This window comes from Episyrphus balteatus, chromosome 2 (genome assembly GCF_945859705.1).
Source record: "Episyrphus balteatus chromosome 2, idEpiBalt1.1, whole genome shotgun sequence".
Lineage (NCBI taxonomy): Eukaryota > Metazoa > Arthropoda > Insecta > Diptera > Syrphidae > Episyrphus > Episyrphus balteatus.
Genome location: NC_079135.1, coordinates 23,121,977 through 23,136,652, shown reverse-complemented (window position 1 = coordinate 23,136,652; position 14,676 = coordinate 23,121,977). Strand labels below are relative to the sequence as shown.

Sequence of the window (14,676 nt, the reverse complement as noted above, 5' to 3'; positions counted from 1 at the left end):
AAAGTAAGAAATTGAGTTTTTATAAAACATGGAACTGTTACATAATTTGCAGCAAAATGGCGTATTAAATGAAAAATATTTTGATTAAATAATTATTTATTCTTATTAGCCAATGTTTTAGTGAAAGAATTGTAAAAAACAAAAATCAATTATGACCGGAGGAAGCAAAATACTGTTGCAAAGTCGAGATTTTTCGATAATTCACAAAAACTGCATTAAATTGAAAACGGTAAGGATTTGGGATGAACAAGTTACCAAATTCTGAGAGCCCTAAAGTTGGCCTATCTGCATATTTCGTTTGATCCATTACTTTTGGGACACCCTGTATATTATAGTACGGTTGGGAATCCTATATAAAACCCCGAAAGGAAAAATATATATTTTCCTCTATACAGGTGTCACTGATGGGAGAACTGTAAGTGGTAGCGATAAGTGACACCATAATTGAGCTTTTAAAGCATTAAATGCCCGATTTTTGAATTTACAATTGAGTAGATAGTACCAAAAAGGGGTTCGACAAACATTGCATTTATTGTGTTAATATCAGATTTGATTCACCCCAGCAGTACCATTTATATTCAGCCCGATTATGAATGAAAATTCCCGGCGAAATGCGTTAGGGAGAAGGGCTCCCAATCAAAAAGTTAAGGAAAATTTTAAGCTTTTTTTCCATTTTTAGTCATTATTAACGACGACACACGATTGTGATGAACTTCTAAATGAACAATTTCCGAGGCTATACTTTCCAATAGCTTCACCTAACTTAAGCGAAGTATCCGATGTCACAGTCGAAGAAGTTAGTGAGTCTGTTAAATACTCCAAAAAAAGGAAAAGCTGTTGGGCCAGACGAAATACCATCAGAGTTTTGGAAAAAGATGGGAGACATCGGGTCTAAATGGCCATTGGTTCTTGTTTTCAAGCTTATACGAGGTGATCGAATGCCTAATCAATGGAGGGAAAGTTACCTTCTTCCAATATACAAAGGGAAGGGTGATACACGCGAAGCTGTGATAATTACCGTTCGATTAAGCTGATGTCACGCACCATGAAGATCGTTGAGTGAGTCTTGGGTAGCCGACTGCGAAAAATAATATGGGTATCTGATGACCAGTGCGGGTAAATCAACCACTGTATCAGAATCGTGTTGGTTGATTTTGAAAAAGCATTCTACCGACAACCACGAGATCTGATATGGGTGGCCCTGAGACACCGAGGTGTTCCAGAAACCTATGTGCGGATAATTATGGACATGACTGATGGAGTAGTTACTAAAGTAAGATGTGCAGCTGGAGTCACCGAAGAATTCGAAATCACAGTAGGTGTACACCAGGGAAGCGTCTTGAGTCCTCTGCTTTTTATTGCCGTTCTTGATTACCTGCTTGAAGGCAAAGTGACGGACCCAAAAGTGCATCCGTTATTCTTTGCTGACGATGGAGCCATCATAAGTGAAGACCCAATATCCCTGCAACGAGCACTTGATGTATGGGTGGATGTTCTAGAAGGTAGTGGGTACCGCATAAGCGCGAAAAAAAAACAGAATACCTATGCTGCCCATTTTCTGATCCACACAGGCCTATAGCTAACATTTATTTGAATGGTTTAGTGCTTTCCAAGTGTGAAAAGTTTAAATATCTGGGGTCTATGATAAATTACAAAGGTACTTGTGATGACGATATCAATCATCGCGTGAGCGTAGGGTGGATGAAGTGGCGGGAAAATTCTGCTATCTTCTGTGATCGAAAAATGCCCCCTAAGCTAAAAGGAAGACTCTACACCGCAGTTGTGCGTTAAGCACTAACATACGATTCACAATGTTGGACAATGTACAAAAAGTATGAGAGTAAGTTAACGGCAGCTGAGATGAAGATGCTTCGTATGACAGCAGGAGTAACAAAGCTTGATAGAATTAGAAGTACGAAGATCTGAGGAAGCCTTCATGTTAAAAACACCATCTCCAAAAAAATTGAAAACGACCGACTCAGTTGGTATTGCCATGTTCAAAGGAGAGATCCTGGGAACCGCGTCAAAAAAGCAATATCATTCAACGTTCCAAAACGAAATAAAAAGAAAGGTAGGCCTAAAAACTCCTGGTACAAGCAAATGCAAAAACACCAGCATTCAGTTGGCCTTAGAATTGGAACCCCACAGGTGGATTACTAGTGTGAAGCAGATACGTGGGATAGTTATGATCCCCTCGACATCGAGATCATAACAGCGCCGAGAAAAAGGAAGAAGAAGATTAATGACGACAAAATTAAAACAAAAGTCATTGAGTCTTTTTCCCGAACACATTTCCCCGGGAATTTTCATTCATAATTGGGCTGATTGAAGGATTTGTATGTTATTTCTTGTTCAACAAAAAAGATCGGAATATGAAATCTAGTTTTGTAATTTTGTACGAAATCTGTGACAAATCTGATTCTGAATCTCGTCAATAGAAAACGACATTAATTAAACGTTTGTAACTGTATTGGCGTTTTTAATTGGCAATCTAGAAGCAAAAAAAAGCAATCTGAAAGCGTTCAATTGGACAAAACTGACAGTTCTGATTCTGAAAAAAAGAGAATTTCTCTTCTGGTTTTAAAAACAGAATCAGAAGCAGAATCACTCACACATTCATAGACTTAAATGTCAGCAGCACAAAATGTTTGCAGCACAAAAACAAATGAAATTTGTCGCGAATACACATATATGTGACACAAGTCAAACTCAATCAATACATTCACACCAAACATCAGATTCTTCGGAATAAAAAAAAACTGTTCAATTGGGATTCCCAATCGAAGAACAATTCCGGATTGCCAATTATATAAAATTCTCGTGTCGCAGTGTTTGTTACCAAACTTCTCCGAAACGGCTGGACTGATTTTTATGAAACTTTGTGTGCTTATCGGATAAGTCTAAGAATCGGCCAACATCTATTTTCATACCACTAAATGGTAAGGGTGGTCCACTCAAAATTTATTTTTAAAATTTTTTTTTGAACGAAATTTGTAAAATTTTTCAAGGGGTTCAAAAAAGTTAGTTTTCCAACTCATATGAATAGCCTAAATTCGTACTATTTCATATTCTAAATACTAGAACTGATGCTCTGTTTATTTACTTTAAGCATTTTCTTTAAGCTTGAAAACATTAATCTTGCGATAATGCGATCAATAGAACTCGCAAGAAACACATTATTTTATTAATTTAGAACTATATTTGATTTTGTGGCCCAATTTTTTTTTTTTAAGATTGACACACTCCAGAATTGTAAGGAAATAGCAGAAGAGGAGTAACGAAGTCCGCCGGGTCAGCTAGTATGTAATAAAGATGAAAAGACAAACTTCTTAAATACAATTATTTTTTTTTTTTTGTGAGTATAAGAAGTTTGTCTTTTTATCTATTACAAATTAAATTTGTCGTTTAAAAAAAATCTGTGTTTATTTTAACCACTGCCACTGATTAACAAAGATGTAGTTTAAGTAATAACCTTATTTAACATTATGTACCTACTCATTGAAGAACCTCACTAACAACCAAAAACATATAAAGAGTTTTAAGTTCTTAGCAATTATTTTACAATATTATTGATTAATGTTTTACGACACGATGCGGCAATCAAATCAATATTGGACCTGTGGCAGATCAATGACATTGGATTAAACTTTGTGCTATTGTGAGATCGAGACAGTATGTTATCTATACCAAACATTGATACCCGGTAAGATACCCAATTCTATGATAATTTATTCATCACCACAACTCACAAAACATGTTCTCCAATCTAAACAAACACAAAATGTAAACAAATAACGATATACGCGCCCACGATAAAAGTTTAATCTTTATAGAGGAGAAAGCTTGTATCAAATTTTTCCTCTAAACTGTTTTTGTCAATCAGTTTAGTTCAACATGTGGCTAAAAACAGTGCTAGTTTTAACTTTTTTGTGTGTTGTTAATGGAATACTTTTGGAAACTTCTAAAAATATAAATCTAAAAATTGTGGGTGGTGAAGAGGTAGTTCCTCATTCATACCCCTATCAAGTTGGAATTGCAATACGAGAACCAAAAGAGAGAAAAGGTTGGTGTGGTGGAGCTCTAATATCAAATGAGTTTATAATAACAGCTGTACATTGTTTGAAAGGGTAAATTCTACAAGAAATATACTCAAAACATATCACAAGTTCTAAAAATCTTGTTTCTTTGTTTAAGAATTCAACTAGCAACCGTTTACCTTGGAGCTCATGACGTCCACAATCTTTCCTCCAATGCCATAAAAATTGATGTTGTACAAAGCGATATGCTTTTACACCATCTCTGGACACCTAGGTATGCGGTTCACGACATTGCATTAATACGACTGCCCGATCCCATTCCATTCAGTGGTAAGTCTTTCTCGTCTGTGTGATTGACCACTAACCACAAAAATTTAAATATAAATTTCATTTTCTATACTCTTTTATACAGATTCCATTCAACCAATTCCTCTACCAACCCCACAAACTATTGTCTCACCTGGACAAATGCTTGTGGCAACTGGATGGGGACGTACATCAACAAATACCTCCATTGCCCGTCCAACGAAATTGCACTCGGTTAAATTAAGAGTTGAACCAGATGCCACATGCAAAAATCTATTCTTCCACTATGACCCAACTTTGAATATTTGTCTGGAGGGAAATAGAGAGAAAACTTCGTGTTTCGGTGACTCTGGTGGACCGATTGTTGCAACAAATGAGAAAACTGGAACACACGTTCTAGTTGGTATTACATCTTATGGGAGGAAATGTGAAAATGTGTCGGTACTTACGAGGGTGGTTGCATATTTGGATTGGATTGCAGTCATAAGTGGAGTGTGATGATAATTTTTTTTTTTAATTTATGAATAAAATTGATGTTAATGTGTCATTTTTAAAATGAGGAATGTGGGTTTTGTATTTTTTGTCAGGGGGTCACTGTGGTGTATGTGTAACTTTTTTTTAAAGTAAACGATTCTTAACGATAAAGGCAATATTTTGAGGTGATAACGTCTTATAAATCGATAAACCATGGCTGCATAAACAAAAAAGTGACGCCATTTTCTCCCGTACGCGTGAAATTTTTAGCAGTGTGGCATAAATTGCAATTCAAATTAAAAAATAAACTATTAGAGATACAAAAATCTTCTATAGCTTATTTGAAAGCTTATAACCTGAAGGTGAAAACTAATAAAGGAATTTTATAAATTCAATCTTAAAATAGGGTAAATAGGGGTAAAAAGACATTGTAAAAAAGTGTATATTTTCAAAACGTTAGTAGAAAGTTGATGTTTTTTAATCGTTAGATAAATTTATTCTTAGGTTGATAAAGGTTTTGAAAAAATTCAAAATCAAGATATGAAGGGTTTTTTAAAACAAAAACATGAGGTAGTCATCCGACAAAGTGTAATTTCAAAGGAAAGAAAAAAAAAATTCATTGAATTATTAGTTTTTGAAAAACACCTCCTTTTTTTAGGGGAATTTTTATGTGTTTTTTTTTATTTTTTAAATTTTTCTAAGCGTCTAAAAAATTTCAAACTTATCGGAAAAAAAAATGTATTTCTAAAATATTTTTTTACCGAATAACGGGAAAACCAAGTTTTTTTGGCCCATTTTTTTACCGTTCTTTTTTGTATTTCTATCTTTTTTTTTTTCTTAAACAGATAGATGAAAGAAATTTATGCTGTAGATAGGATAGAAAGGACTATAAGTAAGTCAATAAATTTTGTATTCACAATCTCATTTTTAAATTTCGCCATGGTTGGCCTTAAAAGATTCTAACTTTTTTGTAGACGTGCGTCGTACAGATTGGACTGAAGCATTTTATTAAAGCTGAAATAATAAGTTTTCAGATGATGTAAAAGTTATTGTATGTTGTTATATAAAAATAAAATGCACGACTGGGGTCGCACGTACTTGCTCTTGCAGTTCAAAGCACTTTTATGTTAGTCTACTTGTAGATTTTAAAAGCTGGCTCTAAATTAAAAAAAAAAAAATTGATATTGAGGAAGAGCCGACATTTATTGCATGAAAAATTTTTTTTTTGTTATTTGACTTTTTTGAGAAAAAATAAAAATGCAGTTTTATTGCCACTGCTTTAAATATTACGTATACAAAGTTTAATCAAAATCGTTAGAGCCGTTTTCGAGAAATTCGCAATATCGTATTTTTTTGTATGGGAGGTATACGTTCTAAACGAGATATAAAAAAACAAAAAAAAACCAACTTTCAGAATTCTATAAAAATCATCTGTACCAAATTTGAAGAAAATCCGTCCACCCGTTTAGGCTGTGGAAATGTGTACAGATGGACGCACAACCGCACAGACGCACAGACGTACAGACGCACGGACGGAATTGCGAGACCCACTTTTTTGAAATTCTCCATCATCGTAATGTTGGTTTTGATTAAAACCTCAAATTTTTTTTTCGACACGAAACCAATACTTGCCCTATAGAGCAAGTAAAAATGGACATTTGGGTGATGGAAGAAAAAAGTTTAATTTTTGTTTTTTTTTTTTTTTTTGTATGAAAAGTGTTTGCATTCAAAAAATTCCAAATCTTTTTGTAGATGTCGTGCAGACATGACTGAGGTGAATATTTTGAACTTAAATAATAACCTTTTACATATATGTATAATATTAAATTTATTCAAGGTTTTTATTTAAAATAAATTGCACGACTGGGGCCGCACGTACTTGCTCTTATGGTAACAGTTACTCTAATTTTAAAGTTTTTCATTGAACAAAATAAGGGAAAATTTAAAATTTGATATTTTCACGGAATTTCGTTAGTGGTGCAAAAAAAATAAAATCTGTTTTTATAAATAATTAAATGCCGTTAAATGATCTTTTACAAAAAACTAAGTATGCCATTTTATTTCTAGTATAAAAAGGAATTTTTAGAAAAAAGTTTTCGAAAATCGTTAGAGCCGTTTTTTAAAAAAATAATTTTTTATATACATATAAAAACTTTCTAACATTTTTTAAAAAAAGTCGATATGCAATTTTGAATGAATAATAAATTTACACATAAAAACAAAATTTCAAAATTTTTCACCAACTCGTTTCCAAAAAACTGATTTTTCAAAAAAAAAATTTGAAATATTTTTTAAAAATCCAAAAATGTGTTTTTTGAAAAATTAAAATTTTTTTTAAATAATGATTGTTTAAACGTTTCTGTATTCAAAATTTGGTCGAAATCTGTTTTGTCGTTTTTGAGAAATTCATAAATCCAAAAAACCGTTCTATGGCAGGTACCGTTAATAACGGTACAAAAAATATTTTTTTTTTATTATCAAAGGAGGCTCTTATCTGTAACAGTAAGCAGAAAAATTTTAATCAAAATCGTTAAAGCCGTTTTTGAAATAAATCAACTTTTCTGTTTCCGTTATATGACAGGTACCGTTAGTTTTTATCCTAAAAAAAAAACTTCAATTTGTCCTCTATGGAATCACCCAAAACTGTTAACTACCAAGTTTGAAGAAAATCGCTTCAGTAGTTTAGGCTGTAGCTCGAGGTTCTTACAGACAGAATTGCCGGACCCACTTTTTTGGCATTCTCCATCATCGTAATGTCATGTAAAATTGTTATCTCGAGTTCGATTTTTTTTTACGAATCCTAAACTTGCCCTATAGTACCTACATATATCGCAATTAAAAAATGGATTTAAGGGTGATGGAAGAAAAAAAAAAAGTTGGTATTTTTGGCTTTTTCATGAAAAAATGATTGTTTTCATTCAATCATTTTTATTCATTTAACGTAATGTATAGACTTAAATATGGTTTTATTCGTTAGAAGAAATATTAAGCTTTTTAATAGTATAATTTTTTTGTAAGCTTTTCATATAAGAAATTGATAGAACGAGAAAAGAAAAAAAAATTTTTTTAGCTTATGATTGGATTCAAAAAAATATTCCGTTTTCCTACCAAACATGCAGACATAATTATCTAAAGTCTTAATCTTTAGCTTAAGTACTATACAATGAGACAATTTTTTAACAAAAAAGTTGAAAAAAATTTATTTTTAAATACCTAAGTTTTTTTTTTATCAAAATAATACAACATGTTTTATTATCACGTAAAATTATCGTCCGCAAATTGACTTTACAGACTACCACTTTTTTTGTATTTTATGACCGTGGCGATCAGTATTTTATACGTTAGTCGTTAACGAATTGAAATAAATAAATAAATGCTTATTTCATTAGAGGGTCACTGTGGTGTATGTGTAACATTTTTTCTACAAAAATAAAATTTTCTCCGCAATGCATTAAACATCCTTTTTTTCGGACATGTCCTGCCGCAATTTAACCAAATCTCAATTGAAAATCCTTTTTACTGCTTAAAGTGAAATCCCCCAAAGGGAAAAAATCTTATACCTTAACTTCCCTTATAAATCGTTTAAAGCCGACCACAAAAAAAAAACACAGTTTATTTATATCGCATAACCATTATCATAACACAACACGCATTGACATAACCTGACCCAACCCACTTTCCAATTGGGTATATTCTATCCTATAAACAGTACTTTTTAAGCTTACCATGGGAATATACCCTTTTTAGCCTTTCTTTCTCATACCCATCTCAATGTTATTCTTTTCTACCGATTTAATCTTTATATATTTATGCCATCCTTACTTACAAAAAACGCAAATATCCTTTGGCGGAAACCAAAAGAAGTCCCTTGAAACTGTTTTGAATATGAATATTTTTTTTTTTTTTTTTGTGTTGTCTAAGTATATATTTCCTCTCTTCCACCCTGACTCTTGACTTGTTATACTCTATTTGCTACTATGTATACCATCTACCATCAGCCTCAGTGGTTTTTGCTTTTCAACTTTTCTGCTCATTTCAATGTCGTCTCTCTTTTTCGTCTCTCGATATTATGCCCCAAGGACAATCCATCCGTTTTTAATGAAAAACACAAGAAACTCATTTGCTTTTCAGTGTATAGTATAGTGTATTAAAGAAGTAAGAGAGCATCTATAGATATAGTCTTTTATAGAAGATTTTATGGAACTTAAAGAATATGGGTGTAGTGGGAGGTTATTGCTTCAAAAGCAAGCAGCTCAGAAGGCAAATTAAACGGAACACAGCGTCTTGGGAAGGAATACGACAGGGTTTGTATTTTTTCTAGATATGAATTTTCAGGATACGAAATTATGTCCGTTTTGGTTTTGTATGTGTGTTATTTTTTCATTATCCTCTTTCGTTGAGCTATAAAGAATACTTTATATGCTATAATCTATTGGTATGTGGATTTTAAAGATGAAAAATATACTGGTAAGTTCTTAAGGTACTGTGTTAAGCAATTTTCATGGCGAAACTATGAGTATTTCGTTAAGTTGACTATAAATTGGTGTCAATGTACGATTTTTTAACGAAGTCGACAAACTGGCCTTACAGTTGAAACATCAATCGATTATGTCCTTTATGTCTTTAAGATAGTTCTCAGAGAAATTTACATGATAAAAAATAATGAGTCTTTAGTTAAGTTTGTTTCAAATTATTATAGATTTCTATCGAAATTCTCAAAAACTTGATTTTAAAGTTTTCAATTCATTTGCTGCCTATATTTAAAAGCTACTACTCTAAATAGTTTCTTAGATCAAAATGATGAATCTTTCGTTAAGTTGACTAAAAATTGGTTTGGGTACATGATACAGTTGAAACACCAATTGGATGACTTTTTTGGTTTTAATTTTTTGTTTAGCATTTCGTTAAGTTGACTACAAATTGGCTTCGATATAAAATTTTTAACGAAACTGCCAACAAACTGGTGTTACAGATGAACCATCAATTTGGTTACTGCTTTTTGACCTTACGTTTCCCTCCAAGTAATTTACATAGGTAATTAAATAACGAGCCATTCGTTAGGCTGGCTAAAAGTTTAAATCGATATACAATTTTTAACGAAGATGCAAAGAACATGCTATTTCAGTTGAAACACCAAATAACTGACTTTTTCCCTTTAGTGGCTATATTAAGTAAGTTTCATGACAAAATATTGAGCCTTTCGTTGAGTTGGCTATAAGTTGGTTTTTTATATAAGATTTTTAACGAAGGTGTCTTAAATTGTTGTTGCAGTTAAACCATCAATTGATTTGCTGCCTTTTGTTTTAAGTTACATTTCTTAGTTAGCTTCATGATACAATGATGAATCTTTCGTTAAGTTGACCAAAATTTGGTCCTGATATTCGACTCTTACCGAAAATGCCAAAAACTGTTTTTTAAATTCAATTTAATTTAATGATTTGCCCTTAAGTTACTAAATAAATTTCATGACATAAAATGTAGCCTTTCGTTAAGCTTACTATACATTACTACCGACTTCAATAAAAGGGCAACAAAAATTGCTCTCTGAACTATCCATTAGTACAGTGCAATTTGCCGTAATATTATTGCTCTTACTAATTTTCATATTGAAGTTTTGAGTGTTTCGTTAAGTTGACTAAAATGAATATACTACTATTTTTAACGAAGGCGTCAAAAAAAACTGATCTACATATATAATTTCTTTCGTCAACCTTCTAACTCATATTAAGAGCTTCGCAAAAAAAGTAAATTTTTTTTTTTTTTAATTTTCGTTAAGTTCAAAGCTACGCATCTTATTCACGCAAGGTAACTGTACAAAATCTCCCTCAACATATCTTCTATCAGTTTATGTAATTTGCCCTCCATGGTCTTCAATTAATGTTTACAATCGTCACGCTGATTGTAACATCGAATCATATTTCACAACAATCAGCTAGACATTCCAGTTTTTTTTGTATTCCCTATCCCTTCCATCACCTATCCACAAAGACTATGTAGCTAGCCAGGAAAAAGAGTGTTCACTTGAAAATCTCTATTCACTTTACCACCTGAGCTATGTTAACGAATAGGGTGCGTGAAACCGCAACCTATAAAGCCGTCTCTTAATCACCCGAAGAGCTTAGTTTTTCTGCACCACTTGCAGACTTCAAGCTAGACATCAGTTAGACACGACCGACACAACAATAGTAACGACGACAAAAAAGTCGGCGGCGACCACGACGAAGTTGATAAAACAAAGCAAAATGACGGTAATCTCAATCTATGATGTCACACTCTGGTGCTTTGTAATCAGAGCTATAGAGTGTGTCGACTGGACGAAAGTGAAGCCCATGCAAATGGTGGCCATGTACTCCACGGACGACGGTCAACCAATGGTATTTAATCTGGAAAGTGAACGTTTACAAATGGATTTGCTGCCATCAGGAGGAGGAGGAGCAGGAGGAGATTTGGATGCCATGGAAAGGATATTTGGAGGAACTGTAGCAAAGCCGAATGCGTTTCCCTATCAAGCTGGAATGATGTTGCAACGAGCCCAGGGACTTTATTGGTGTGGTGGGTCGTTGATTTCCGATGAATATATTCTTACTGCGGCACACTGTGTAGATGCGTATGTATCTAAATATCGAAAGGATTTTCAAAACCCAGGACTTACCTTAATTACGACACTTTAATACCTTTGCGTATATATAGAGTACGAAGGGCTTTGATCTTTCTAGGTGCACATGAAATTCGTAAAAGAGACGAGGAAGGTCAGCTACGCATCGAAGTTACAAGTAGGAATTTTCTTGTTCACCCTGAATGGAATGCCCGGAGATTAAGGAACGATATAGCGTTGGTCAGGCTTCCTGAGCCTATTACATTTACAGGTGAGTGAGTACCTATATCTACAAGAATATATAGGTCTTATATTGCTTTGAAAGTTGTTTACATTTACAAATGCCTCTCTGGGGATTTGATTTTCAGAACATATCCAGCCGATTGCTCTGCCACGACGAAGTTACGAATACAAAGACTTTAGCGAGAAATTGGCCATTGCATCGGGATGGGGACGGTATGCAACCGGAGTGCATGCAATAAGTAACTCTTTGCGTTACGTGAGGCTTAGAATCATCGAAGGTGAAATGTGTTCACGAAGCTTTCCGCTTACCTATCGATCGACAAATATCTGTACGAGTGGCATGAATGCAAAGAGTACCTGCCATGGAGACTCTGGAGGTCCATTGGTGGTTCGAAAGAAATCTTCAAAGAAGAGGGTTTTGATTGGATTGACATCGTTTGGAAGTGTTTTTGGGTGTGATAAGGGATACCCGGCAGTGTATACAAAAGTTGTATCATATTTAGACTGGATATCGGATGAAACAGGTATTGAAAGTGAGTTTACGACATCAAATGAGGAAACCAATGTGGGAGGAAGTGGAGAGTTGTTGGATTCAGCGCAGGGTTTTGGGTATTTATATTCGTAGTTTATCTTTGTTACTTAGTTTTAATAAAAAGATTTACCCAGTTATTAGTTTCATTTCAAAGACTTTCAGCACTATTCTGCTATTCGATTCACGTGAATCGAAAGATTTTATGACGTCAAACTGGCTTTGAAAAATCTCAACTTTTCGAAAGCAAAGGGATGTGTCTCACTATCTTAGAAATTCTAAAGAATAAAAAATTTGCTTAAATTTAATTTTAACGCCCATTTAAAGGCTTCTCATTTTAGACTTTCACGTGAATCGAATAGCAGAATAGGGCCGTATGTATTGAACGCAATACATAAGGACTCCCATAAACTTCTCATGCAAGGTTCTTATTTTCAGTCACGTGTTGTATTTTACCTAAGCTTGCGTGAAAATGTATAGTAACGTAAACCAACATAACATAACGTATAGTCATTTAGAGCAATTAAAAATTATCATCAAAATTTGAAATGAAAACGTACCTTAAAGTTACGCAGTGTAATGTTACGTAAAATGTAACGTAAAGTAATTTGAATCAACATTGTAGCTTTATAGCTGTATATCTTTTTTTAACGACAATTTCAAAACATATATTAAAGTTTTCTATTTTTAGGTTCCTGCTCTAAGTATTTAGTTTTAATGGTAAAATTATGATTCTTTCGTTAAGTTGATCACAAATTTTTAACTCAACAAAGGTGGAAAATTAAAACTGCTCTTAAAATTCAACCATTAATTAAGTTACTGCTTCACTTTTTGACTCCAAGCAATTTAAATACTGGAACGATGAGGTTTTCGTTAAGTTGTCTATAAATTGATATTGATACAGATTTTTAGCGAATTTGCCAATATCTCTTTCAGTTGAAACAAGAAATGACTGACTATTTCCCTTTAGTGACTTATCTATGTAATAATCAAAGTATTTAGCCTTTCGTTAAGTTGACTATAAACTGTTATCGATATAAGATCTTTAGCGAAGATGTAAAAATTTGCTACTACTGTGTTATTTACTGTCTAATGTCCTAAGTTAATTTTTGTACCAAACTTTAAGATGCAATAATTATGAATCTTTCGTTAAGTTCACAATTATATTTCTCCAATGTTTGATTCTTATCGACGATGCTTAAAACTTCTCCTGCAGTTGAACACAATTTTCTTATTCTTATTGAGCCTTTCGTTATAAGTTGAATAAGTAACGTAACGTACACTATCACATTAAACAATTAAAAATGTTCATACAAATTTGAAGCGAAAACGTTACATAACGTTACGGAGTGTAATGTTATATTAAATATAACGTAACGTAATTTGAACCAACATTTGCAGCTTTTAAAATGTCATTTTTTTAATGAACCATTTAAAATTTTACAAAATAATTTACTTGTTGACAACACCACTCTTCTTCTGGATCCAATCCAAGTAAGAAGTGACTCGGATGAATACACCTGGCCATCCCTTCTCACAGCCCAAGGCAATACTGAATGTAGTGGCTCCAATAAAAGTGTTGCTCCCGTCAGCCAAGACAAGTGGGCCACCAGAATCAAGATTGCAGGTGGACTTGGCTCCCTTGGTGCTGATACAAACATGAGTGTCCTCGACGGATCCTCCGAAGTAGGGGCTGCAAGCAGAGTTTGTCATAACTGGAACTTCAATCCAACGAAGTTTGTCAGTGGCAGAGGTAGCAGCTTTAGAATGAAAAAAGAAACAGAATTATGGTTTCCAAAGTTTTCAATAAATGTTATGAGACTTACAGTCGGTGATTTGTCCCCAACCGGAAGCAATAGCTTTGGATCCGGCGTAGTTGGAGTATTTGCCATTCATCTTTGGCAATTTAGCGGGTTGAATGTAAGCTGAAATGGATTATGTTTAGTTAAAAAAATATAGGGTTCTGGAAAAGGACCTAACCATTCAGTGAAACTGGAGATGGCAATTTGATCAAAGAAATATCATTCATGAGGGTGCTTGAATTATATTGTTCGTGAACGATGATATCCTTTTTGTCAACACGGATGATCTTCTGACCGGGTTCGTTTCGGTTGGAACGATCTGTAGCTCCTAGGTAGACATCAACTGAGTTGATTCTATCAACAATAAAAAAAATATGTCAAATAGATCTTTTATTTCCAAGAAGAGTCAACTTACGAATCAGTACAATGAGCGGCAGTGAGTACCCAACGGTTTAAAATCAAAGTACCACCACACCAGGCGGAACCCGTAGCAAAATGCAACAACAAACCAGCCTGATATGGGAATTGTGTGGGAGTAGCAAGGTTGTCATTGGTAATGCGACCATTATCACCAGCTGCAGATGAACGAAGAGCTTCAACTCTGTGATCTACACTAATTGGAAGGATTTGATTCCAATCCAATGCGACAGAAGAAGCTACGAAAAGTGCTAAAGCAATCAAGAACTTCAT

The 14,676-nt window shown here is 33.7% G+C and overlaps 2 protein-coding genes and 1 long non-coding RNA gene across 3 annotated transcripts in view; 2 read left to right on the top strand and 1 right to left on the bottom strand.

Moving 5' to 3' along the window:
- Nucleotides 1-14,676, bottom strand: part of LOC129908415 (transmembrane protease serine 9-like) — a 32,634-nt gene extending 17,958 nt beyond the window's left edge. The window contains exons 1-6 of the mRNA XM_055984874.1: nt 14,402-14,676; nt 14,165-14,340; nt 14,011-14,109; nt 13,641-13,944; nt 4,676-4,739; nt 4,498-4,627 (exon numbers count right to left, since the gene is read on the bottom strand). Of these exons, the coding sequence (XP_055840849.1) occupies nt 4,498-4,627; nt 4,676-4,739; nt 13,641-13,944; nt 14,011-14,109; nt 14,165-14,340; nt 14,402-14,676 (1,048 nt within the window). The remainder of the gene's footprint in view (nt 1-4,497; nt 4,628-4,675; nt 4,740-13,640; nt 13,945-14,010; nt 14,110-14,164; nt 14,341-14,401) is intronic.
- On the top strand, nt 3,789-4,878 carry LOC129910248 (mast cell protease 4-like). Its single transcript, XM_055987548.1, has 3 exons — nt 3,789-4,127; nt 4,195-4,367; nt 4,450-4,878. Exons 1-3 carry the CDS (start codon nt 3,895-3,897, stop codon nt 4,839-4,841), a joined length of 798 nt encoding a protein of 265 aa, XP_055843523.1. The 5' UTR covers nt 3,789-3,894; the 3' UTR covers nt 4,842-4,878.
- Nucleotides 5,560-6,592, top strand: LOC129910249 (uncharacterized). Its single transcript, XR_008771492.1, has 3 exons — nt 5,560-5,709; nt 5,792-5,868; nt 6,535-6,592. It is a non-coding gene; the product is annotated as an uncharacterized LOC129910249 (long non-coding RNA).